The 26,772-nt window shown below is 43.6% G+C and overlaps 1 protein-coding gene across 1 annotated transcript in view; it reads left to right on the top strand.

The window, feature by feature from the left end:
* Positions 1-309: 309 nt before the first annotated feature.
* The window catches only part of MYH13 (myosin heavy chain 13), a 72,428-nt gene continuing 45,965 nt past the window's right edge, over positions 310-26,772 (top strand). The window contains exons 1-13 of the mRNA XM_032140036.1: positions 310-337; positions 2,067-2,117; positions 8,736-8,951; positions 10,773-10,916; positions 11,002-11,158; positions 13,077-13,104; positions 13,194-13,305; positions 15,442-15,534; positions 18,062-18,125; positions 18,216-18,314; positions 18,427-18,530; positions 22,385-22,523; positions 26,259-26,377. Coding sequence (XP_031995927.1) covers positions 8,748-8,951; positions 10,773-10,916; positions 11,002-11,158; positions 13,077-13,104; positions 13,194-13,305; positions 15,442-15,534; positions 18,062-18,125; positions 18,216-18,314; positions 18,427-18,530; positions 22,385-22,523; positions 26,259-26,377 — 1,263 coding nt within the window. The 5' untranslated portion in view covers positions 310-337; positions 2,067-2,117; positions 8,736-8,747. The remainder of the gene's footprint in view (positions 338-2,066; positions 2,118-8,735; positions 8,952-10,772; positions 10,917-11,001; positions 11,159-13,076; positions 13,105-13,193; positions 13,306-15,441; positions 15,535-18,061; positions 18,126-18,215; positions 18,315-18,426; positions 18,531-22,384; positions 22,524-26,258; positions 26,378-26,772) is intronic.

Genomic DNA, 26,772 nt, shown 5'->3' with positions numbered 1-26,772 from the left:
CCATTGCTTGACAAAGCATCCTGTGGTTCTGTCCTTCAGTGACCTTCTTAGCACACTCTGCTCCAGTTCCACTCAGCCCCTAGGACTCTCTAAGTCTCAAAGATCTGTGTCCAACGTCAAAATCCCCAAGCAGCTGACTTGGCATTATGCAGCCTCTGCTGGTCATTTATCCAAGTAACAAGAGTGAGAGATCAGGGCTACGACGCATTTACATCTAACAAGTAAATGGTGATCCCCCAAATATAGCCAAGTTAGAGTGCTGGGCTGGCAGATTTGGGAGTATAAAGAGAGCTGGGGGGTCATACTCCCGAAATTGCTGTGACTGCAGCATCTCTAGGTAAGTGCTCACAAGTGCCCACTTTTTTGCTCCATGTAGCTATAGTTGCACCTGATCAGGTTACCAGTCAAGGGGGGAAGACAACGAAGTAGCCTTTACGGAGGGCCTACTAAGTGCAAGGTCTTGTGTTGAGGGCAAGGTTGGAGATAAGATGGAAAGACAAGACAACTGCCTTTCAAGAAACCTTTACAAGGGGTGAAAAGACAAGAATATAAGCAATTATAAGACAAAAAATATTCACCTGCAGAACAAAACTGAGTATAATGCATGATTCCTCCTCTGATTATTTAGGTCAATGTTATACTGTTCAGTTGGCAAATTAACTTGGTAACTTGTGGTACCTCTTCTGTGATTGCTTAAGCTATTATTTGAAATTTTTATGGTTATTTGTTTCCCATGTCAGGATTTCTGAAAAATGGTTATGGGAAAAAATAATCCCAAGCATCTTACCCATCTTACAAAGTGTCATAGTCTGATATAAATTGACTGGTTTGCAGACTGTTCTCACATGGCGTATTTTATGGACTTGGGACTGGATTGTGTCTGACAGTGCAATAGCATCCCTCAGAGACTTGTGATACTTTGAATTCAGGCCACCATCTCTATGGAGAACTTTCTGTTATAGACTCATAGGGCTGAAAGGAATCTTGGAGATTTTCTGGTGCATCTGATTCATTTTACAGAAGGAAACAGAAGCCCAAAGAAATCATAACAGCTACTAACAGAACTGATATTAGAATTTCTGTAGATCTGCCTCCATATTTTTTTAAATTGAGGATTCAGAATATAGTATATAATACTTTAATTTTTTAAGAAATTGTGAGAATTTTAGGATATAGCTGGAGATTATTTAAGATGCATTAAAGACAGAGAAGGAAGGAGGCAACAAAGATAGTAAACCAAATCCCAAGTGTCTGTTCCTACCTAAATAGGGCTTCATGAACTACTCCCCTGGCTCCATAAAAGCACTGAATGGTAAATGGGAAGTTTGCTTAGATTACATTTGATATTGAAAATTTTTCAGACACTCATGCCTCCTTGAGATAGCCATGTAGTTTATAAACTCCTAGAGCTGAGATTCCTTAGTCCCAGGTGACTTTTCAGCTGCCCTACCTTCATCATCTTCAGGGGAAATTTAAAGCATTGAAGAGAATAAAGAAGTCTTTGTCCACAATTTATAACTTTTCTCCTATTGCTGAAAAAAGGTGACTGCCCCTAACCATCCAAGCTGCAATCTGGAGCATTCCCCTCCCTACTTTCTTTCTTCCCTGACCCCTCCCAGCCCCCCAGTCAGAAGCAGTTTCTCTAAGTTCCCATAGTACTTTGTTTAGACTCCTTAAAAATTTGTCTTAATCCTGTTCAAAGACTTATTTGAGCATTCTCTTATCCCTTACTAATGTTTGCATTCCTATAGGGAAGATACTGTACTTTCTTCTTCATACCCCCTTAAGGAGCTGACACAGTACATTGTACACACAGAAGTTTCTCAAGAGAGTATTAATTAAATGTTGTAAATAACCATTTAAAGAATAATGATTTTAATCAAAAGTAAAAATTCAAAACAGTAAATTTATTTCATTCCACACTGTCTACTGTGTATCTATTTAAGGTAGATAAACTAGAACAAACATAGTTTCTATATTCATTTAAACTCTTCGTAGCTCATTTGGGTTTTTTTGTTTGTTTGTTTGTTTGTTTGGTTTGCTTTTGTTTCTCAAATTATCCCCAGGAAGACGCTTTATTCCTGAAGGACACTGACTGTCACTTGGGAACCAAGAAGGTAATACACGTTCTCATTCTTGCCACACTCATAAGAAGATGAAATTGATGAATTTGAAACAAATAACTTAAGTATTCTTAAAGGTAGATTTTAAAATATATACAGGTTTTACCAAAGGAAGAATGGCTTCTCGTATTTGCTCATTACACCGAAATGTACAAAATATAATGCAGAATTTTGACATACAAGCTCCAAGTCAATATACAGTACTTTGTTGGCCCAGAACACGATGTTCATAGGGTCCAAATGCAGTCTTCACACAAAGGCTAACTTTGCTGCTCCTTGATCAGAGTCTGCACCCCTGAATCCACACAGCTGCACCTTCCCTCACATGTAATACTGAAGGAATGGGGAGGGATCCGTTCAATCCTATGGCCGGTGTGGTAATAAAAACCCTATCCCCTTAAAATGTGTGTTTATTAGAGGTAATTCTAGATGAATTGGGACCAAAAAAGCCAAGGTGTCATTAAATCATGACCACACCATTGCTGACAAGACACAGTAGCAGTGAAATTCCCAGGAGAGGGATGAAAGTTGAGAGTAGTGTCATGGTACACAGAGGGTAAACAGAGAGAGAGGAGCCCTCACAAGTGGGTGATGGAGATTAGGCAGGCGGGGGTGGTCATCTCAATTAGAAGGCCCTTAAAGACAGGAACAGAGGTGGTTGAAGGGGCACAGCTATGCAACGTTGGAAGCAGGTCCTGCTGTTGGAACAGAGAAGAGGCTAATTAAGGAAACTCTAGAGGGTGGTGCTCAGTGGGCAGCATGAGTCATGCCTAGAGACTTGGTCGGATCTAACAAGGTGAAGTTTATCAGTCAAAAATGAATGGTCTTCCCTTGGGTCCCAACTCACAGTTGCATAAATATAGGGAGAAGATCTGACTTCGCAGCTGCATGCACGGAGAGGATTGAGGGGCTTTGCTTGACAGGGAGTGGTGTGTCAGCAGTGTGAGACGTGGCTGCCAACAGGCAATCACCACCTCAGGCATGACACCTAGGTGAAGAGAGGTGAGGGCACACTCCAGTGGAGGGTGACATGTGGTTTGGATATCACACTTTAAGAGATTAACAGGAGTGGGTTCAGGGAAGAGTGACCGAGATGGTAAGGGATTCAGAAGCACATCATAGAAGAAGCAAAGGAAGCTGAGACTATTTAGCATGGAGACGATAGAGCTAAGCAGAACACAGAACGGCCATCAAAAGGGTGAAGAGTTGTCACGCAGGAAGATTTGAACTCGTTCTGCTGTTACAAGGGGTGGAATGAGAAACTATTGTCTGAAGTTACGGAGAGCCAGATTTTAATTTAAAGCAAGAAGAATCTTTGGCCTATCAAACCTGCCCCAAAGGGAAAAGAGTTGTGCCTAAAAGTATTCAACTAGGTTAGATGCACCATTGCAGGAATATGGAGGGATAACTCAAGCATCATCTAGGTAACACTACTAGGAGATGCTGGGTTCTGAGTCACAGTTAGAGTAAGTGAAGGGAGAAAAATCTCTACTTGAAAACTCTCAGTGAGGCCCAGATGTAAAAGCCTTGTTTTTCCAGGAGGACTAAAAATGTGGCTCAACTATCAGTTATGGCAGCCTTTCCCTGACTTCAGACTTTATTCTCCTATTGTCATCACAAGTTTTGCAATAGCCATGTTAACATCAATACTGTCAATTTACTTAATATTTTTATTTACATTGATTCATTTTCTTTTCTTATTTGTTTTTAAAGTTACCCTATATTCTTGCTATATCAGCATTAGCTGAGAAATTTGTAGGATATTTAAAAGCTCAAACCCAACTCCAGACCTACTGAATATTCACAGTAGGATTCATATGCCCATTTAAGTTTCAGAAACACTGATTTATATCATAGAATACATGGATATAGCACACTTCCTAAACGTTAAACAAATATTACCCTATTTCCGTCAACTCTGATTTTTTTATATTTTTTACAAATTTATCTCTGAAATGAGGATGCATATTACAATCTATGAAAGAAGCATTGCAGTTTAAATTAGCTGCATTTTTTTTCTTTATTTGTGGAACTTACAATTGATGGCACATTTTGATAAAATAAGGTAACAGGCATTAAAATAAGCATACAAATATTAAATTAAGAAATATTTGCCTAAAATTATTTTGTGTACAAGCAATGAGACTGTGCCATGGTTTTGGCTTTAGAAAAGCAGAGTAGTTTCATACAAGCAAAGCAATGCTTTAAACCGGTAGTTCCCAAACATGTCTCTGAGGACCTTATCAAAAAATCAGATTCCCTGGTCCCAGCCACAGAGATTATGTTGCAGATGGTTTTGAAGTAAATCATCTTCCAACACTTTTGGGTATCATGCTTAACGCTAAGTCAAGCTACATATTATAAGTTCGTAAACCTGTAATCAGTCAGGGTTCCCTTATGCAGTAGGGCAGCCATTCTCAAAGTGTGGTCTGTGGGTCCTGGTAGACTCCCAAGAACTTTTCAGGAGGTACATGAGACTAAAACAATTTCACAATAATACCCAGCTGTTATCTGCCATCTTCACTGCATGAGTGATACAAAAGCAAGGATGAATAAATGGCTGGTACCTTATTACAAATCAAGGCACCGCACCAAACTGTATTAGTAATTACTGTATTCTTCACTACCATACACTTGCACTAAAAAGTTTCATTAATAATTTTATGTGATGAAATGGGAAGTCCCCCAAAGTTTGATGGTTGTCTCCTGGAAAGGCACATGTGCATTTGTGTGAGTTGCAAGCTGAACTAACCACTTTATTCATAAAGCACCATTTTTATTTAAAAGACCAACTAGCAGACAAACTATGGTTATTCAGACTTAGATATTTGGCAAACATCCTGTTCTCCAAAAGGAACAATGTGGTTGCCATCTCGGGGAAAAAACTGACAGCATCTGTTGTAAATCACAACTTGGAGCCTTCAAGTACAAACAAGAATGCGTACAGGAAAACATGTATTTGCCACCATTAGCTTGACGGCTTCCTAATACTGAAAGAATTTTCAAATGATATCACAGTGGTGATATTGATGATCATAATTTTTTTAATATTGTGTAAGAAAATGTGTCCACATTTGGAAGTACTATATAATTCAGTGAACCAGTATTTTCCAAACAACCAATGTATGAAATCCACATATGGGAAAAGAAGATCCACTCAAAATGCAAGACAGACTAGTGGATTATAATGTAATGGAGTACAAAATGCTTATTGATATGGCTTCAGATTCCACATTGCAACTAACCTTTAAGAAACTACCACTTATCAAGTTTTGGTAGAGTATCTAAGAAGAAAATTCACAATTATTTGAAAAGGTGATTAAAATACTCTTTCCTTTTCTGAATTACATAGCTAAATATTTTATATTTACTTTCACCAAACATACAGCAATGGCATGAATACAGAAGGAGATATGAGAATCCAACAGTCTTCCATTAAGGAGACATTAAAAAGATTTGCAAAAAATGAAAAACAGCACTACCTTTCTCGCTAATCTTTTTGTTTTGGAAAACATGGTAGTTTTTATTAAAGTATTTATGTTGGCCAGGCACGGTGGCTCACGCTTTTAATCCCAGCACTTAGGGAGGCTGAGGCGGGAGGATCACTTGAGGTCAGGAGTTCAAGACCAGCCTGGCCAACATGGTGAAACCCCGTCTCTACTAAAAACATAAAAATTAGCTGGGCATGGTGGCGGGCGCCTGTAGTCCCAGCTACTCAGGAGGCTAAGACAGGAGAATCACTTGAACCCAGGAGGTGGAGGTTGCAGTGAGCTGAGATTGCACCACTACACTCTAGCCTGGATGACACACTGAAACTCCATCTCAATAAAATAATAAAATAAAATATTTATGTTAATGTAATGAATTTGATAGTAATTTTTAGTCAATATTTTTTAATTTCTCAATTTCAATTTCCAATATGATAAATATCAATAGATATGACTTACATAAACCAAATCTTATGGGGCTCTCAGTCATTTAGTTTTAAGAGTGCGAAGGAGTCCTGAAACCACAAAGTTTGAAAACTGCTGCTGTAGTGAAATCCACCTAAGCCATTACATTAGGGACTATCTTCAAAGAAATGAGAGAAGAAAGCCATGCGGATGAATTCTTTCTCATCCTCCAGGTAGTAACTGAGAGACTGTAAACCAGCATGATGGCTGCAGGCCAAGAGCCTTATTTGTGGGTGCTACATTTGAATTCCAGTCCCTTACTATGAAAACCTAACCACGAACCCACAGATGGTTCAGCAGAGCCACTGGACAAAGTATAACTAAAATGCAACTTATCTGAATAAGGCCCCACGGGAAGCGGATGCTTTTCTTTCTGTAAGACAGAACCCCACAGAATCACAGGAAAGGATATTTCAACAATGGCCAGTTACCAATAAAGAGAACAATTGCATAAAGGCTAAGATGGGGGAGAGAACTATAACATGTTCAACTTTCCCACTATAAAAAGAGGACATAAAATACCTTATTCAAAAAATATGATGTATTTCAGGCCAGGCGTGGTGGCTCACACCTGTAATCCCAGCACTTTGGGAGGCCAAGGCGGGTGGATCACCTGAGATCAGGAGTTCAAGACCAGCCTGACAAACATGGTGAAACCCCATCTCTACTAAAAATACAAAAATTAGCCGGGCACCTGTAATCCCAACTACTTGAGAGGCTGAGGCAGGAGAATTGCTCAAACCTGGGAGGCAGAGGTTGCAGTGAACCGAGATTGCGCCATTACACTCCAGCCTGGGAGACAGAACAAGACTCAGTCTCAAAAAAAAAAAAAAAAAAAAAAGATTTATTTCTTAAGACAGATATAGAGAGATATGTGTGGGTGTGTATGTGTGTGTGTATGACTTGACTCCATTTTATGTCAGTTACAGAATTAAGTAGGAAAGAAAAGAGGAGAGAAGGGAAGGAAAGAGGAAAGAGACTTGAGGAAAATAGGTAGTGGAGTAGAGGGAAGAGGTGCAGAGGACGAATGGGAGAAGCAAATTCTGAGAAAAGGAACAGTCCACACAGGACTTACAGAAACCTTAGACAGGAGCGAGGCTGGCTTCTCCCTTGTAAGCGGGAAGAGGCTGCGCCCCAGAGAGCTTAAGCGGTTTGATCAGTGCTAGGACTTTAAGATGAATTTTCTGCATTCTAAACAGGGACAATACATTACATAAAAGAAGGAAAAAATACATAAAGAGAAGAGCAAGAAAGGCAGCAAAGGGAGATAGTTTAGGAGAAAGTGATACAAGGGATAAGAGAGAGACTAATACCCCCTGCACAAACACACCCATACACACACACACACACACCATGCAGCGAGTTCTAAGGTGGGTATTAATCTAACTAAACAATGTTTGTCACACCCTGACACTGATAGGCAGGAAGTTTAGAGACTGCGTTTAGAGTTTAGAAGCCCAGTACTTCCCGATCTCCTATGCATAGAAATTACCTGGGGATCTTGCTAAAAAGTAGGTGCTGATTCCATTATCTTGGGTGGGTCTGAGATTCTGCATTTCTTAATGAAGTCCTGCATGAAGCTGCTGCATTTCAAGGACCACTCTGGGAACGGGAAGCTACTATGCCAGCCATCCTCAGTGTGGTCCCTGGATCAGCAGCATCTGCATCACCTGGGAACTTGCTAGAAATGCCAATTTTTGGGCCCCACTTCAGACCTACTAAATCAGAAACCGTGGGGATGGGGCCTGTAATCTGTGCTTTAACAGCCCCTCAAGGGGATTCGGGCATGTTAAAGTTTGGGACCATCGCCCTGGGCCATTTTGCCTCCCATCATCTTGTTATTTAAACAAATGTGACAAATCTTCATGTTCAAGTCATTCACTTTTCACGGGGCTAACCGAAATGTCTATTAAGAATTATCAGCATTCCAATGATGATTTTCAAATATTCTTAAGATTTTAGAATGACACTGAGATCACAGGCTCAAACACGATGAGTGATTTAGAAAGTGCTCCCTAGGCTGGGCTTGGTGGCTCATGCCTGTAATCCCAGCACTTTGGGAGGCCGAAATGAGCGGATCATCTGAGGTCAGGAATTCAAGACCTGCCTGGCCAACACGGTAAAACCCTCTCTCTACTAAAAATATTTTTAAAATAGCTGGGTGTGGTGGCAGGCGCCTGTAATCCCAGCTACTCCGGAGGCTGAGGGAGGAGAATCGCTTGAACCTGGGAGGCAGAGGTTGCAGAGCCGAGATCGAGCCATTGCACTCCAGCCTGGGTGACAAGAGCAAAACTCTGTCTCAAAAAAGAAAGAAAGAAAGAAAGAAAGTGCTTCCTGAAGCCTCTTTTATTGGGTTCACCTTGGTTCTAATTGATTCAGACATGCACACATGGGTCTGAACTAAAATATTCCCAAAATCGACACTCAGATGATAAAAAAACAACCTTCATACTTTTTTGTTAGAATAAAATAATCCCCTTTAGCTTATTCCCGCTTGCACACTTTAAGCTCCTAGACCTGGCCATAGATCCCTCAGGACCTGTGTTCAATCTAGGAGCCTTTGAATCTGGCCCCCTGTTTGAATAGAATAAGGGTAGGGGCCCTGCAGCTTCAGCGGTCACCCAGGCACAAGACTCAGCAGTCCCTCTGGTCTTCCTAGCCCTCTACAGTCATGAGCTCTGATGCAGAAATGGCCATTTTTGGAGAAGCAGCTCCCTACCTCCGGAAACCAGAGAAGGAGAGAATTGAGGCTCAAAATCGTCCGTTCGATTCCAAGAAAGCCTGCTTTGTAGCGGATGATAAGGAAATGTATGTGAAAGGCATGATCCAGACTAGGGAAAATGACAAAGTCATAGTCAAGACGCTCGATGACCGGGTAAGTGTTGATTCCAGATGTCTTTGATAACATGGGCATGCTCATTTGTCTTTGGAGTAGAATATTAGAAATTGCATGCTGGTCCTTCGGAATCTGAAGACAGCACAAAACTTAGTTCAACTGTGTTGTGGTGAAGTAGCAGGTGAAAACCGCTATTACATGCATCTTCACTCTTGCCTCTTTCCTTCTCCAAGGACTTGGGCTTTGAGGGATTTTGTGGTGTTTGCTTTAGAGGAAAGCAGCAGGTGAGGGCAGAAAAGGTTGATCTATTTAAGGAAGAGGCTGATACTGGATGGGCCGACCAATTATACCTCTCTCGGCTGCAGAGTGGCTCCTACAGAGGAAGCTCAGGAGCCATTGACTCGTTTAATGTGGAGAATTATCATGTACCATTCAGTACTTACTGGACATCCACCAAGTCTAGGTCACAGCATTGATCGCTTTGCAAATATAAGCATACCTCTGCACCTGCTTTCCCAAAGTTTCCCAAAGATGTATATGGCAGGTATGAATCTCATTTCACAAACTCAGGCATATGAGACAGACCTTGCTTTTATTTTTTGTTATTAAACTTAACCTCTGATTCCAGTCCTTTTTAAGTGGGCTGGGAAAAAATGTGTTCAGTCACTCTTGGGGTGCCTCCACCACCACCTCAGGGATATGTCACATTTTCAGAACCTTACACACCACTACACGGGGGACTCACAGCCTCCCTGGAGGATCTATTAAGAAACAAGTCCCAGTCCTTAAAGATTCAGGATACATAGACTTTTCTACCTCCCCTTTGGCTACCTTGAGTGTCTGTCTCTCTTTTTCTAGTCTTGGGTGGTGGAGTGGAAGGGCCTCCCTTCCTCAAAACATTTGGTCTATACCAGCAAAACTCCTTCCTTTTACCTTTTCTGCGAAACCCTCAAAGTTTTCCTAAGGACTTAGGCTTTTGGAAAACAAAATCCAGGAAGTATTACAAGCTCTTTTTCTTCTCTTGCCCAACTTTTTTTTTTTTTTTTTTTTGAGACGGAGTCTCACTCTGTTGCCCAGGCTGGAGTGCAGTGGCGCGATCTTGGCTCACTGTAAGCTCCGCCTCCCAGATTCACGCCATTCTCCTGCCTCAGCCTCCCTAGTAGCTGTTCTTGCCCTATTTTCTATCTCTCCTGAGCCATGGAGTGCAGAGCCAGCTTGAATGGGGGAGAGAGGTGGGAAAAACACAGAGAGGGAAAAAAAATTAAATAATATTCTGAAAATATTCAGCAAAGAACCATGATGCACCCCCAAATGTTTGAACTATTAGAGCAGAGGTACAAATAATTATGGGAGCCTTGAAGCAATAGGGGAGAGAGGAGATAGGAGCTGAGCTTTGAAGGTTTCTAAACAAAATTTTCACGAAGACATTCCAGCTGAAGGAACCCTCATGAGCAGAGATTTTGAGGTGGAAAAGCACAGAACACTTTGGAGCAGTTCTTTGTAACCTTCCAACCTTTGTCTCATCACAGCACTCACAACAAATAAGGTAAACAGAGGCAACCTGGCCTTGGGGCCAAAGGGCTCCAAAGCTCTGCACACCTGTAACCCACTCCTGGTACACATGACAGCAAGATGACTGAGGGGCATCAGATCGGAATTGGTTACGTAGTTTGACCAGAATCAGATTCTTCAAGAACTGTTGTTTATGGATCATGTTGGGGGATGGAAATGATCCATAAAATTATCCATCACAATGGGGTAATTGCTCCACAATATCTCACTACTTCCACCACACCAGTAAAGTGCAATGTGGGCGCTTGGCTCACCCATTTATTACCTGCTTTTCCTCTCAATACCCAGACGCTCACTCTGAACAATGACCAGGTCTTCCCCATGAACCCTCCCAAATTTGACAAAATCGAGGACATGGCCATGATGACTCACCTGCATGAACCTGCTGTTCTGTACAACCTCAAAGAGCGCTACGCAGCCTGGATGATCTACGTGAGTGTCTGTAAACACCTTTTTATTTCATGTCTCTCTCTGAGTAAAAACGAGATCCAAATGATAAATGTTCTGATCTTCCCAGACCTACTCAGGCCTCTTCTGTGTCACCGTCAACCCCTATAAGTGGCTGCCGGTGTACAAGCCCGAGGTGGTGGCTGCCTACAGAGGCAAAAAGCGCCAGGAGGCCCCACCCCACATCTTCTCTATCTCTGACAATGCCTATCAGTTCATGTTGACTGGTGAGTAATTTCTTTGATTCATATTTTTTGAAGCCATCCTTAGTTAATTTTTCAAGCTTTTGATGGGCATTGGCCATCTGAATGGTGCAATTATCAAAGGATCTTTGGAGAGTCAGATGATTTGGGGATGAAAAGCAAGGGGTACAACATCTTCCATTGCCAGTCACAGTGCATGACAAGGCCTGTGGTCATGGCTGAAGCTGCACTGAGCTCATGCTTATTTGGGATAATGTGGAACACAAGGAGATGCCCTACCTTTGTCCCCAGGGAACCCCCAATCCAGGTGTACTTTGAAGAGAAACCATATCAGTAGCCACTCAGGGAATGCTATGTTGGAGAAATGGGTAAAGCAGTGTTCCCGCGTTCTTCCCCAAACTCAGGCTCCCCTTCATCTCCTTAAATTTCCAGAAGGACCTGGGGAGTAGGGACATGGTAACACTGTCATGCCATGATGCCTAATATCAAGTCTGTCTGTTCAACCTTCACCTGACTTGACTTGGAACAGATACTAGAAGTAGAAGCAAGGCTGGGTGCGGTGGCTCACACCTGTAATCCCTGCACTTTGGGAGGCCGTGGCAGGTGGATCACTTGAGGTCAGGAGTTCGGGGCCAGCCTGGCCAACATGATGAAACCTTCTCTCTAGTAAAAATACCAAAAAAATTAGCCAGTCATGGTAGTGGGTGCCTGTAATCCCAGCTACTCAGGAGGCTGAGGCAGGAGAATTGCTTGCACCTGGGAGGAGGAGGTTGTGGTGAGCTGAGATCTCACCACTGTACTTCAGCCTGGCATCTCAAAAAAAAAAAAAAAAAAAAAAAAAAAAGAAGCAAGCCTCTGAATCTGAGACCTGTAGATGCTTAAAAATCATCTAATGCAATGGTGCCCAAACTTCTGTCATTTCTGTCTCACAATCACAATCCTTGCCATGTCTGCAAACTTAATATTTTTCTTGAAATTAATTAATGTTACATTTATTTTAAAGGGAAGACTAATACCACGATTTCTATTCGTTTGCTATGGCTGCTCCAGTATCACAGACTTGGGGGCTTACACAATAGAAATGTACTGTCCCACAGTTCTAGAGGATTGAAGTCCGAGGTCAAGGTGTCAACAGGATTGGTTAGTCTGAGGACTCTGAGAGAGAATCCGGCCCATGCCTCTCTCTCCTAGTGTCTATGGTTTGCCAGCAGAAATCTTTGTTGCTTTTTATTTGTAGAAGCATCACCCTGATCCCTGCCTTAATCTTCATATGGCATTCTCCCCGTGTGCTTGTGTGTCTCCAAATTTCTTCTGTTTATAAGGATACCAGTCATATTAGATCAGGGGCTTGCCCTACTCCAGCATGACCTCATCTTGACCCCTGCATCTTGTTTACATCTTATTTCCAAATAAGGTCACATTCTGAGGTACTAGGGGTTAGAAATTCAATACATGAATTTTAGGAGGACACAGTTCAATCCATGCTCTATTGTAAATGAAAAACCAGTATCACTTTTCACAAGTAGAAGGTAAAGGTAAAAGAAAAATGCAATAAAACCAACCAGCATCTATAAATGCTAATAAAAAGCTGTGGCCCCACAAGCTCTGAACCTGACACTTGCTTTCTTTATGGAAAAGGGCGATGGGAAAGGACTAGCAGAGAGTTAAACTTCTGTAAACATGAGTAACTTCTACACTGTGGGCTTCACCACAGTGAGTAGAGAATCATTCACCTCCCAGGCTGGTCATGTTGCACATGCCACATTTGAGAAATCTGCCTAAATTGTCCCAAAGAAGATTAGACATGCCCAAATCATACCACTGGTTAATGGCAAAGACATTAACTAGAGCCTATGTTCTCCAACCACCCCCCAATGTTACTTTATTGTAACATTCTGTTTGTGGTTTATTTGTTTTGTTTTGCTTCCCTCTGCATTTCTAGATCGAGACAACCAGTCTATCCTCATCACGTGAGTAACACCTCTTTGTACCATCATGACTTGGAAACCAGTGCCCTCCCTTCTACTCTCCTTTATCTCATTTACTTTTAAATTGGCAGCGGAGAATCCGGGGCTGGGAAGACTGTGAACACCAAGCGTGTCATCCAGTATTTTGCAACAATTGCAGTTACTGGGGACAAGAAGAAGGAGACACAGCCAGGCAAAATGCAGGTGAGCAGCCACCTGCATCCGGAGGCTTATTGGAATAAGTATACTTTAAAGCTTGGATGAGCACCAAGTGTATGCAGGGTATGCACTCAGTAGAAATGGCAAATAGGAAAAACTCTTTCTTTCCTCTCTGTATCCTCACACAGAACGCATCTGCCATCAAATGTATGGGGTTTTTCCATGCCAAACAATTCTCCAATTCTCTGCAGACACCAAATGGGTGTCCTACAATTCAATTCAATTCTGATACTAACTACCTAGAGAAAGCATCAAATCATACAAGTTAAGGGCTCAGTCCTGCAAAACTGACCTCACTTTAGATACCAGGGACCAGTCCGGGCTTCCTGAACTTCTAAGCAAGCAGCTACTAATTGGGAGGATCTCATGACCCCCGTCTCAGGTTTGATAATTACCTAGAATGCTTCATAGAACTCAGAGAAACACTTTGCTTACATTTGCCAGTTTGTTATAAAGGATGTTACAAAGGATGCAGAAGAAAAGCCAAGTGGAAAAGATGTGTAGGGCAAGGTATGGGGGAGGGGCAGGGTCTCTGCAGGTGACATCCTCCCAGTACCTCCAGGTGTTCATCAACCTGGAACCTCTCTGAAGCCTTCTGTGTAGGGTTTTTATAGAGGTTCCATTACATGAGCATGATTAATTAAATCACTGGCCATTGATGATTGACTCAACCTCCAGCCCTTCTTTCCTTCCCGGGGTCAGGAATAGGGCTGAAAGTTCCAACTCTCTAATCACGTGGTCGGTTCCCTGGCAACCAGCCCCCATCCTGAGCTGTCCAGGACCCCGAAGCCACCAATCATCTCATTAGCACACAAAAAGACGTTTATCACTTCAGATATTCCAAGGGTTTTAGGAGCTGTGTACCAGGAAACTGGAAAAAAGACCAAAATATACCATTCCTATTATATCACAGTATCACATGGAGGAAAGCAGGAAGTGGTTCCACTAGAATGGACTTGAGTTCTAGCACCAGCTCCATCAACTACAGCTGAGGGACCTTGACCAACTCCACATCCTCCTCTGGAGAAGGAATGTTTACACCAGTGGTTTTCAAACTGGAGTACACATCAGAATCAACAGGAGAGATTCTTAACAAAGGGTGGCAGAGCCCAGGCCCGGAATTCCTGATTATGTAGATCTAGGGTGGGACCTCATAGTTTGCATTTTTTTTTCCTTTTTATTTTGTAGAGACAGGGTCTCACTCTGTCACCCAGGCTGGAGTACAGTGGCGCACCATCACAGCTCACTGTAACTTCAAACTCTTGGGCTCAAGCCATCATCCTGCTTCAGCCTTCCGAGTAGCTAGGACTACAGGAACCACCATGCCTGGCTAGTTTTTTTAAATTTTTTGTAGAGATGGAGTCTCACTGTCTTTCCTAGGCTGGTATCAGACCGTTGGCCTCAAGTAATCCTCCTGCCTCAGCCTTCTAAAGTGCTAATTACGAGTGTGAACTATCATACCTGGCATTTCTCATATATTCCCAGGTAGTGTTCACGCTGCTGGTCCAGGGACCACACTTTGAGAACCACTAGGTTTGACAGTAGTTTCTAAATCGCTCTGGGCCCAGAAGGATAAAGTAGTCATGGAGGTGAAGGTGAAAACTCTGCTTTCTATAGTGGATTTCTGAATAATCATTCTCATAACATATGTTTTTGCTACATAAAAAACCTTTTTGAGAACCACTGTTTTATTGTATCATCCCCTGGGTCGCTTGCTTTGCTCACATTCTATTTCTCCTTTTGAACACAAATATCTATATTAGGTGAGTCATATTACATGCAATAACAGAGATGCATGTTATAAAAATCCATGATTTATAATGAAATGTTATCAGAAAGGCAGTCTGGATGTTCTGATGGAGGGAGTAATATTCCTGCCTAGAACCTGGCATGACCAGAAGTCACTTCGATGCTATGCTAATAAGAGCCTGTCTAGGATGGGACCTTGAAGACGCCTCGGGTCTGGTGGGGGTGGGGGTGTGGGTACTGCACTGACCACCAGGTGGAGCTGGTCGACATCTCTACCTGAACCTGCCCAGAGCACCCACCGTTTTAGTCACCAAGGGGCTACTTTAGAAAACCATCCAAAGTCCTCTTTTTCCTCTTCTTGTTTATTATTAGGGAACCCTGGAGGATCAGATCATCCAGGCCAACCCGCTGCTGGAGGCCTTTGGAAATGCCAAGACTGTGAGGAATGACAACTCCTCAAGATTTGTAAGACCCAGCCCACTTTTCAAGTATCCTCCCAAAACCATACCCTCTCCTGAAATGCTAGATATGAAAAACTGCCCCATAAACTGGAATATACGGGGGCCTTTTTCTACCCCCAAGTGATTGAGATCAATCTACCCACCTGGAATATTTTGATACACTTTGAGGAAGGTGTTGGCTTGGTCCTGGCAGAGGGAGGATTTGCCGCCCTACCCTAACTAGGCAATGTCACCTCACAGCATCCTGAAGTCACTCACATGATTCAAATCCCACAATTAGAGATCAACTTTATGCTAAAATGGGTCTCTCTGTGTGGAAACATTTTAAAATGTTAACGTCCATTAAGCCATATCTATTGACCTAGCCACGGAAACCTTAGTGTGAATTAAGTTAGCAGATTTGACCTCTTCCAGTTCAGTAGGGACGGGGAGCAGGGAAAACCTAGTGAAGGCAGAAGAGCCCAAAAACTTGAAATAGGCTGGGTGCGGTGGCTCACGCCTGTAATCCCAGCACTTTGGGAGGCTGAGGTGGGTGGATCACTTGAGGCCAGGAGTTTGAGACGAGCCTGGCCAGCATGACGAAACCCCATCTCTACTAAAAACACAAAAAATTAGCTGGGCATGGTGGCACATGCCTGTAATCCCAGCTACTTGGGAGGCTGAGGCAGGAGAATCGCTTGAACCCGGGAGGCAGAGGTTGCAGGGAGCTAAAATTGCAACACTGCACTCCAGCCTGGGCAACAGAGGGTGACTCTGTCTCAAAAAAAAAAAGAAAAAAAAATTGGAATAGATTCATACTGAAGATATTGAAGGATATTTGCCATCCTTCAACTTTTTACTTAGGTTTGGCTTAATCAAAAAGACATTTACTTCCCACTGGAAATAAACACACATCCAGCCCTCTATTTCATTTCACTGACCAGTGGAGCAAGTACTCAGAGGCGAGGCCATCATTTGTGCCTATGGTTGCAAAAGTACATTAAAACTTCACACATCTTAACAGCTGGATAGTCTCAAATTTGTATTTTGTCGCCTGAAAGATAAAACGGTTATCCATGAGGAAGAGATAATCCATCAAGGACCATGGCTCTGAGCCTTGACTTTGTTTCCTTGGATATGATCTTTGTACCCTGTGCACTGCCAGTTTGCACCTGTGTCCTCCCCAGTGCCCAAATAAACTCCTCTTCCTTGTGGAAGATCTGGGCACATGTTACACGGCAGATGTATGTTACCCATGCCTGGACCAAGTTAGTTATTGCACTGGCCTGACACCAGCTTAAAGTGAAAGACAATATCTTCAGGCACTCCCTCTTCTCATTCCCGTTTACTTAGTTCATGGGCCTCTACTCTTAGCCCTGACCCAGAAGTCACAATCATTCTAATTATTTTGTCCTCTTTCCACCCTCCAAATATTTGCAGGCTAGGGATGACTTCCATTAAGCAGCTAAATATACTGAAGACACAGCACTTACAGTGCATGCAGGCCTTTACTGATCCTTCACTAACTTTTCCTAGGGTTCATTCAGAAAATATTGAGGCTATTACTAAGTACCATCCACATTTCAGACACTGTGGGTGAAAAAGCAAGAAAACATTTTTTGTCCTCAAATTTGCTCACAGTGTCGTTGAGGACCAATTAAGCAGATAATGTATGAAGCAGGTGCATACACACAAACATGCATATGAAATGTTACCTCCCACTCCCCAGAAAGTGGGCCACCTAGACCCTGTGTTGTTCTTTTGGCAGCCAGGGAGCCAGGCCTGAGCCTGAGCCCGGGCCTGTGAGCCAGATTTGTCTGTAGTCGGCCATATGTGAAACTCAGGCAAGAAATCTCAGAAGTAGCATCTATTAAAATACAGGCAAAAAAAAAAAGTCAGAACAATCCAACCAGTTACAATTCAAAGGTGTTATGAAGATTTAAGAATCCAGGTATAAGAGAACAGGATAAAAACCAGGCAGGCAGTCAAGAATGGAGTAGTCCCAAGAAAAGAGCTGGAGAAGGAGGCTGTGGGCATCCCCTGAGTTGTAGGAACAGGGCTAGGTGCTTGGGTAGAGCTACCTGAGTCCTTGCTGACCCAGCTTGGGAGCACTGGGCACCAGGTGGAGAGGTGCCCATGTTCTGGCATCCCTTCCTTCTGAGCCAAGGAGAGGTCACGGTGGCCAGTATCAATGACAGTGAAGAATTGTTGGCAACAGATGTAAGCATGCCATTTATTTGTTTGTTTATGGACAGAATTATTGAGTTTATGAACTGAGAGACATGTTAGTGAGCTAATCGGAAAACTGAAATCCAGGGATACTAAGTGATTAGACTCAAGATCTCAGAGATCAAGGGCTCAGAGAATCAGCACAGATTGGCCCCTCCCTACTCAGCTCCTCCTCACAGCATTCCAAAATGGGAATCCCGAAGGTTCACCAAAGCAGGACTTCAGTTCTGTTTTCTAGCACTGTGGCAGCACCTATCCAAGGCCAGCCACAAAAACCATATAAATCAAATAACTATAACATTTGTCCACCTGTTATTGGACAGGGGAAGTTCATTCGGATTCATTTTGGAGCCACAGGAAAGCTGGCATCGGCAGACATCGAAACTTGTGAGTCCAAACACTCTGTAAATCCGTTGGTGTTTTGGCCACAAAAGCATCTCCTGGGAACCTGAAATCACGTTATTTTTGTTACCTTAGATCTGTTAGAAAAATCCAGAGTGACATTTCAATTATCCAGTGAGAGAAGCTATCATATTTTCTACCAAATTATGTCAAACAAGAAGCCAGAACTAATCGGTAAGCTCTTGGAATACCTTTCTTATCTTCCAAATCGGTGACATTGGGAAAAAAGAAAAAAACCCAGAGTAAGTTATGCATAAGCCATTAAAGGGATATCTGTGTTTCACAGACCTGCTTCTGATCTCCACCAACCCCTTCGACTTCCCCTTCGTGAGCCAAGGAGAGGTCACGGTGGCCAGTATCGATGACAGTGAAGAACTGCTGGCGACAGATGTAAGCATGCCATTTATTTGTCTGTTTATGCACAGAATTATTGAGTTTATGAACTGAGAGACATGTTAGTGAGCTAATGGGAAAGCTGAAATCCAGGGATACTAAGTGATTAGACTCAAGATCTCAGAGATCAAGAGCTCAGATAATCAGCACGGATTGGCCCCTCCCTACTCAGCACCTCCTCACAGTATTCCAAAATGGGAATCCAGAAGGTTCACCAAAGCCGGCCTTCAGTTCTGTTCTCTAACATTTTAACTGGAATGCATTTTTGCATTTATAAGATCTTTAACCTAACATTCGTTGAAAGTTTTCATGTTGCAAAACCATCTACATGGTTCGTCAAGAAAATTTAGAAAATATAAAAAAGTATAAAGCAGAAAACCAACCCCACTCTGTAATAGCCTCTCCATTTCTCTTTCTGCCTTTCACTTTAGGCTCACCTTAGACACCCAGCTCCTCAGTACACCTGTCAGGCCTGTGGTGTTTATTTTGGGGAAGTACCTGAAGGATTAATAATCATAATAACAATAATAACCAAATATATTGAGCACTTACATGTGCCAGGCACTGAGATAAGTGGCTTTACCTGCATTATCTCATTATGGTCTCAAAATTATGTCATTATTGTCTCCATTTTACAAATGTGGAAGCTGATTCTTAAAATACATATAATTTTCTGGAAGACATAATTCGTCAATGACAGAGTCTTTCCCTCCCTTCCTTCCTTCCTTCTTTCCCTCCTCTCTCTCTCTTTCTTTCTTTCTTCTCTTCTCTTCTTTCTTTTTTCAGACAGAGTCTCGCTCTGTCGCCCAGGCTGGAGTGCAATGGCATGATCTCAGCTCACTGCAACCTCTGCCTCCTGGGTTCAAGAGATTCTCTTGCCTCAGCCTCCCAAGTAGCTGGAACTACAAGGCATGCACCACCATGCCGGCTAATTTTTTGTGTGTGTATTTTTAGTAGAATTGGGGTTTCACTATGTTGGCCAGGCTGGTCTCAAACTCCTGACCTCTGATGATCCGCCCAGCTCAGCCTCCCAAAGCGCTGGGATTACAAGCACGAGCCACTGCACCAGGCCCAATGACAGAGTATTTAAACACAGGTCTGCCTAACTACAGAACTTACATTTTTAATTAAAGTATACAGTCTGTGAGCAATTCATCTCCACCCTTGTTGGCTCCACCCATACAAAAGCTGCAAGAGCTTGCGAAAAGGGGTCCTGTCCATCATCCTAGAGACACTGCCCCATGACCAGCTTCTTAGCCTTCATTTGGTAACATTTCCAGCTGATACTAATTGTTTTAACACTAATAGAAAAATTTTCATGATCAAATAAACTTGTTATCTTAGGTCTAATAGCATTAAAAGAAAAATTTTAGACAAATTAAATTTAGCAGAGTTTATTTGAGCAAAGAACGATTCATGAGTTGGACCACACTCAGCACCAGGAGAGGCTCAGAGAGCTCCACCCAGCAACATGAAGGGCAGTATTTATAGACAGAAAAAGGAAGTGACGTACAGAAACAGCTGTCTTTGCCTTATCTGCAGGTGGTGTGAGGAAGCATTTGTGTTATATGGACAATGTCCCATCAGTTTGGCAGCCTGTGATTGGCTGAAGCTCAGCTGCTGTGATTGGCTGAGTCTCAGCTATTTGTTACAAGAATATACTCTTAGGTTGCAGTTTGTTTACGTACTAATTTAGGTTATAGTTTGCTATGTATGGAGGCAGTTTTAGAGCAAATTTAATTTAAGTTGTTATATATTTTTAATAAGGTTTCCCCAGTCTTCACTAACTTGTAAGCACAGAAAGGGCCAGGCTAATGACTGCTACAAGGCCCCCATCCCCTGAGAAAGGCCCACCTAAGGAATCTTAAAAGTCACCATGCGTAAGTCATGTCCTCACCGAGATGCCTGCTGCCAGATGCGGCTGTTGCTCCTTCCTCTCACGGAGCTTTTTTTTGCATTTTTCTTTTTTTCGAGATGGAGTCTCGCTCTGTCCCCAGGCTGGAGTGCAGTGGCGCGATCTCGGCTCACTGCAACTTCTGCCTCCCAGGTGCAAGCAATTCTCTGCTTCAGCCTCTCAAGTAGCTGGGATTACAGGCACCTGTCACCACGCTCGGCTAATTTTTGTATTTTCAGTAGAGACGGGTTTTCACCATGTTGGCCAGGCTGATCTTGCACTCCTGACCTTGTGATCCACCCGCCTCGGCCTCCCAAAGTTCTGGGATTACAGATGTGAGCTACCGCGCCTGGCCTCACGGAGCTTTTATAGCCTGCCTGGTATAGTCTCCCTTTTTATGAACTCAAAGTCAACTGATTGGTAACCTCATAATGGGAGTGACATCCCATCATATACCCAGGTTCCACCTGCATCCCTTTGGAGACGACATTCTCCAAAAGGGTCCTCAGGCAGTGACACTTTCACCTGCTCCTTTCAGTGTTTTTGAAAGAGTTCTTTTTTAACCCACAATGACCCCTCCCTAGGACAGAGATATGCATCCCTGAAATGGGATATGGATTCAAGGGATGGCCATGATGGCCTCGGAATCTCTCCTCCCCATATATCCCAGCTCCTTCCATAGGCTCATTCTCCACTACAGGGGGCGCCACTCCAAGAATGCCTGACTCTCCAATATCATCCTGCTAGTGTTGGCCTACTGGGTCTATCCTACCTGCTCACCAAACACGTCCAAACATGTTTCAATCCTACCAATGGACACTCTACAGGCTCAGGCTGCAAACCCTACTGCATAACCAATATGTGTATCCCAGAGAAGGATTTCTTTTTTTTGAAACCATTGTGGTGGAAGACAGGCAACGCGGTTATAAAACCAAACCAGCTAATGACCCTAGGTTTTGAAGGGACCGAGACCTAACTCCAGTCCCAGTCTTATCACACTCTCCCTGTATGACAGGCTACTTACCAACTAGACCCTCAATGGTTCATCCAGAAAATTGGAAAAACCTGCACAGCTAAAGGGGCTTCATGGGGATTTAATAACATGCAGATGATGCCTACCCAATGTCTAGTACACAGAGCTCTGCAAAAGCTTGCCCCTTTCTCATTTGGGAAATGATGATACCATCTTTGATGATCTTCCCTTCCAGATCTAGTATTCCATAATGCATATTGTCTTGAGTCTGAACAATGCTGGAATTCCTAGATTACAATGCCAAACTCTTAAACCATTATACATTATTTCCCAGTCATTCTCCATGACATTCCCAGTTCTCAGTATCATAAAATGGTTCCCAATAGCCTCATCCAGAAAACTGCCCCCCCAGATCTATGTACAGTGGGAAAAGATCATAATCAGTTCTTTTTTTTTTTGAGATGGAGTCTCACTCTGTCTCCCAGGCTGGAGTGCAACAGTGCAATCTTGGCTCACTCCAACCTCTGCCTCCCAGGTTCAAGTGATCCTCCTGCCTCAGCCTCCTGAGTAGCTGGGACTACAGGCGCTGGCCACCATGTCTGGCTAATTTTTTGTGTTTTTAGTAGAGATGGAGTTTCACCATGTTGGGCAGGATGGTCTCAAACTCCTGACCTCGTAATCTGCCTGCCTTGGCCTCTCAAAGTGCTGGGATTACAGGCGTGAGCCACCGCGCCCGACTGTAATCAGTTCTTACTTTGATGGAAGGAAACAGACAATTCACATCTTTTTCCCACAGTCTCCACCCCCCCACACAAACACGTGAAACAAATGGTTTCTAATTTACCACACCCCACCTGTCGTCCACTTATTTGGGCAAATGCTGTCTCATATGCTATATAAAAAAGAGGTAAGGTCTTTGCCAAGAAAAGGCTGCATATGGATCCCTGATTCCTTCTATGACAATTGTCCTTTTTTTCTTTCCAGAATGCCATTGACATCCTGGGCTTCAGCTCAGAGGAGAAAGTTGGGATCTACAAACTGACGGGAGCCGTGATGCATTACGGGAACATGAAGTTCAAGCAGAAGCAGCGTGAGGAGCAGGCAGAACCGGACGGCACCGAAGGTAACCGCATCCGGGACAGGGGGGCAATTGGGTCCAGCTGTGTTTGTGTATGGGTGAGGCCACGTGAGATAAACTGCATTCATCTCTAGAGCTATTCTTCCAAAACTGCATAAATCAAATCTAGATTTCCTGAAGCTCATTGCAGCATGCACTAGGAAGTCCGCTCACTCAGTCAAGGACTCTTAGAGTGGTGAATCCTTGAACAAAAAGCATCATTCTTGTAAATGAATAATCACCACCCACTCCACTATCTTTCACCATCTAAATGTGCCTTTTTTTTTAAGGTGGACTTTTTTGAGGCAATATTATTAGGTGAACTTCTCTTTTTCTCCACCGGGATGCATTCTTAATCACTCAGGCCTAAAATGAGGCCTTTGGTAAAGTGGGAGCCAAGTTTTCTTCCTCCCATCACCTCCACCCCAGCATCTGTTGAACTTGACCCTGAACCAAGAATGGTGAATGGTTCTTCCTCCCCATAACTCTCACCTGGCTGATCCTACCGCCATCCTCTCATCCCTAAGAGGCCTGGAGCTAGAGCAGAGGGCAGCAGGAAGGGCTGAGCAGTGACTGACTCCCCCACATACGTCCTGCTCACTAGACTTCTTAGTGCTCGTGATGCATCTTACAAGTTCATTGAATTAAAGCCTGGCAACATGGATTGTTCTTGATAATTCTGCCTTTTGATTATAGCCCCTTGGTGTGTGAAACAGTGTGCTTTAAATTCTCAAGTAATAAAAAGGAAGTGCAGCCATAAATTAAAGGGGGAAAAATCTACATAACCTTATCAGTGTCCCATAAATGCTTAGCAGCCTCCTATCCTAGGCCTGCCTAGGATAATTCTCTATTTTTATTAACTCAAAGTCAACTGATTGGTCACCGCATCATGGGAGTTGTACAGGTTCCACTGCACTCAAGTAAAGGAGATTATACAAGGCATGTACACCAGGAGGCACACCTTGGGTGCCATCCTAGAATCCTGCCCATCACAATGGAGGGGACTCGAAGTCTTTACACAGGAAACACTTCTGACTGGGGCAATCAGGGGAGGCTTCCTGATAGAAGGGGCACTGACTTGGACTTTGAGGGATGAGTAGGATTCTGAAAAACTGGGGGAGAGATCAGTTCAAGCAGAAGAAATGTCATGAGGCCGGGCACAGCAGCTCATGCCTGTAATCCCAGCACTTTGGGAGGCCGAGGTGGGTGGATCATCTGAGGTTAGAGGTCGACACCAGCCTGGTCAACATGGTAAAACCCTGTCTCTACTAAAAATACAAATTAGCTGGGCAAAACGGTGCCTGCCTGTAGTCCCAGCTACTTGGGAGACTGAGGCAAGAGAATCACTTGATCCCGGGAGGCGGAGGTTGCAGTGAGCCAAGATCGTGCCACTGCACTTCAGCCTGGGTGAAAATAGTGAAACTCCGTGAAAGAAAGAGAGAAAGAGAGAGAGAGAGAGGGAGAAGGGAAGGGAAGGGAAGGGAAGGGAAGGGAAGGGAAGGGAAGGGAAGGGAAGGGAAGGAAAGGGAAGGGAGAAGGAAGGGAGAAGGAAGGGAGAAGGAAGGGAGAAGGAAGGGAGAAGGAAGGGAGAAGGAAGGGAGAAGGAAGGGAGAAGGAAGGAAGGGTAATGTGCAAAGGGGCAGAGGATGAACTGTGATGGGGATGGAGGCACAGTGAGTGGTCCACTTTGGCTACAGAACAGGACATATGCAGTGGATTTGTAAGAAATGAGAATTTTAAAGTAACAATTTTTGCAACAGTTTGGGAAGGTCTTGAGTGTCAGGATTAATGACTTAGAATATATGGCAGGCCCTGGAAGCTGCCGTCCAAGTAGCAGGGGAAGTACATGCAGACAACCTGAAATTAATCTGTCAGCAGCCAGGCTCACCAAGAGTGGGAAAACTTGAAAAAAAAAAAAAAAAGAGTATCAGGCTCCTCAGCAACCGTGGACTACATTGATACATGTATTGATATACCTCAGTAGGGTCCCAGGCCCTCTTCCAGCCCTAGCAGCTGTGTGTGTGCAGTGCTTAGGAGCAGAAAGTGGAGGGCTATAATCAAGGCCTGAGCTCCAACGATATCAACGACGATATCAACCCAAGTTAATATTTGCTGGGCCCTCACTAGTCACCAGGCATGCTTCATGACAACCCTATAACATGAGTACTGTCACTGTCTCCCATTTTACAGATGACAAAACTGAGGCACAAAGAAGCAAAACCAAAATCTAAACCTAGGCAGTCTGACTCTAGAGCCCAGGCTCTTCGCCGCTATAACTGCTGGAAGCAATGGAGAGGCCAGGCATTTTGAGAGTGAAATAAGCAGGACTTGGTGCCTGTCTGAACAAAGGAATGTCAGGGGCAAAAGAGAAGGACGTATCACCCCTTTCAAGTTTAAATGACTAGAAGAAGAATAATGGTACCATCCACCTGAATGGGCAAAGCGAGAAAAGGAGATAATTAGAGGAGAGAGTAAAGCACGCATCTGGCCTCCGATTAAGTACTTAACATAGACTGCCCTAGATTTTTATTAACTCGTCTCCCCACCCAGCAATGAGGCAAGGGTCCCAACCAAGAAGTTGTCCCTGGGGGCTGGGCACGGTGGCTCACACCTGTAAACCCAGCACTTTGGGAGGTGGGCCAACATGGTGAAACCCCATCTCTACTAAAATACAAAAAATTAGCCAGGCGTGGTGGTGGGCACCTGTAGTCCCAGCTGCTCGGGAGGTGAGGCAGGAGAATGGCGTGAACCCGGGAGGGAGAGCTTGCAGTGAGCTGAGATCGCGCCACTGCACTCCAGCCTGGGCAACAGAGTGAGACTCCGTCTCAAAAAAAAAAAAAAAAGTAGTCCCTGGGGAGCAGCATTTCTCTGCCTTTTTAATGAGCTCAATACAGGCCACCAGGTCCTTCTCAAAGTCAATGAACGTCTGCTGAAATATATGAAAACATATAACCCATGAACTGTAGGAAACAACTGCTTTTGACCATTTCCAAACATTTGAAGGCAGGGTCAAGTTTTGTACTTCTCCTTCAACTATGAGCATGGTACTTTGCTTAAATTAGGAAGGTGCCTCCTGTATATTGTCAACTGTCCAAGTGGTGGCTCCTTTACTCGTATAACATTTTAATGTATTGTCAGACTCCAACATAACTATGTAATTAATTTTTTTTTTTTGAGTCAGAGTCTTGCTCTTGTCACCCAGGCTGGAGTTCAATGGCATGATCTTGGCTCACTGCAAACTCCACCTCCTAGATTCAAGTGATTCTCCTTCCTCAGCCTCCCGAGTAGCTGGGATTACAGGCACTCGCCACAATGCCTGGCTAATTTTTGTATTTTTAGTAGAGACGGGGCCATGTTGGCCAGGCTGGTCTCAAACTCCTGACCTCAGGTGATCCACCTGCCTTGGCCTCCCAAAGTGCTGAGATTACAGGCATGAGCCACCGTGCTTGGCCTGTAATTAACATTTTTTTATGAAATCAAAATATCAGTAGGTCAAAACTGGCCAAGAAGTATCTTATTGTTAAAAGTGCATCTAGGAGGCAAATTGGAAGTTCCTGAGAACCATGGGCCCCTGGATATGGGATTGAAGCTTCAGTGAACAAGTCCAGACATGGTACAGATATGACAACATGAAAACATTTAAGAAAATTACAGAAAACACTTCTGGGAGAAGCCAGGAGCTGACTGGACACTTTAGCAGCTACTGTTTTTCCATGATGCCATTTTTTTCTCTTACTCCAGTGGCTGACAAAGCCGGATACCTGATGGGACTGAATTCTGCAGAAATGCTGAAGGGCCTGTGCTGTCCAAGGGTGAAGGTTGGGAATGAATATGTCACTAAAGGGCAAAATGTCCAGCAGGTAATGGAGATGCTCTGAATGCAGTTGGTTGAGATCTTTTGCTATTTGAGCCATTATCTTAAAGTTCTTTCAGTTGCAGGTATCAGAAATGCACATGAAACCAGATTTCACATTAAGAGGAAATTCATTTTTAGGCTTCAGAGGCAACTGAAGGAATGCAAATCATTGAGTGCCCATTGGACGCCGTGAGGACCTGGAATTAGAAAGTGAAGAGCCCTCTGGAGCCAGGCAGCCTCCCTCCAGCTCCTCTGGGGTTCATGGGCTGTTGACTCTCTTCTCTGTTGTGTCCTTGCTAGGCAGATAAGTTTCCTGGACCTCTCTTGCCCGTGGCCACCCCATGGCTCTCAAGTTTATATCTCTGTGCTTCCAGCCTCACCCTGAGACTGAGACCAGTG

The sequence above is a fragment of the Hylobates moloch genome, unplaced genomic scaffold (assembly GCF_009828535.3).
Source record: "Hylobates moloch isolate HMO894 unplaced genomic scaffold, HMol_V3 SCAFFOLD_19, whole genome shotgun sequence".
NCBI classification, from domain to species: domain Eukaryota; kingdom Metazoa; phylum Chordata; class Mammalia; order Primates; family Hylobatidae; genus Hylobates; species Hylobates moloch.
This window is presented reverse-complemented; position numbering and strand designations above follow the sequence as displayed.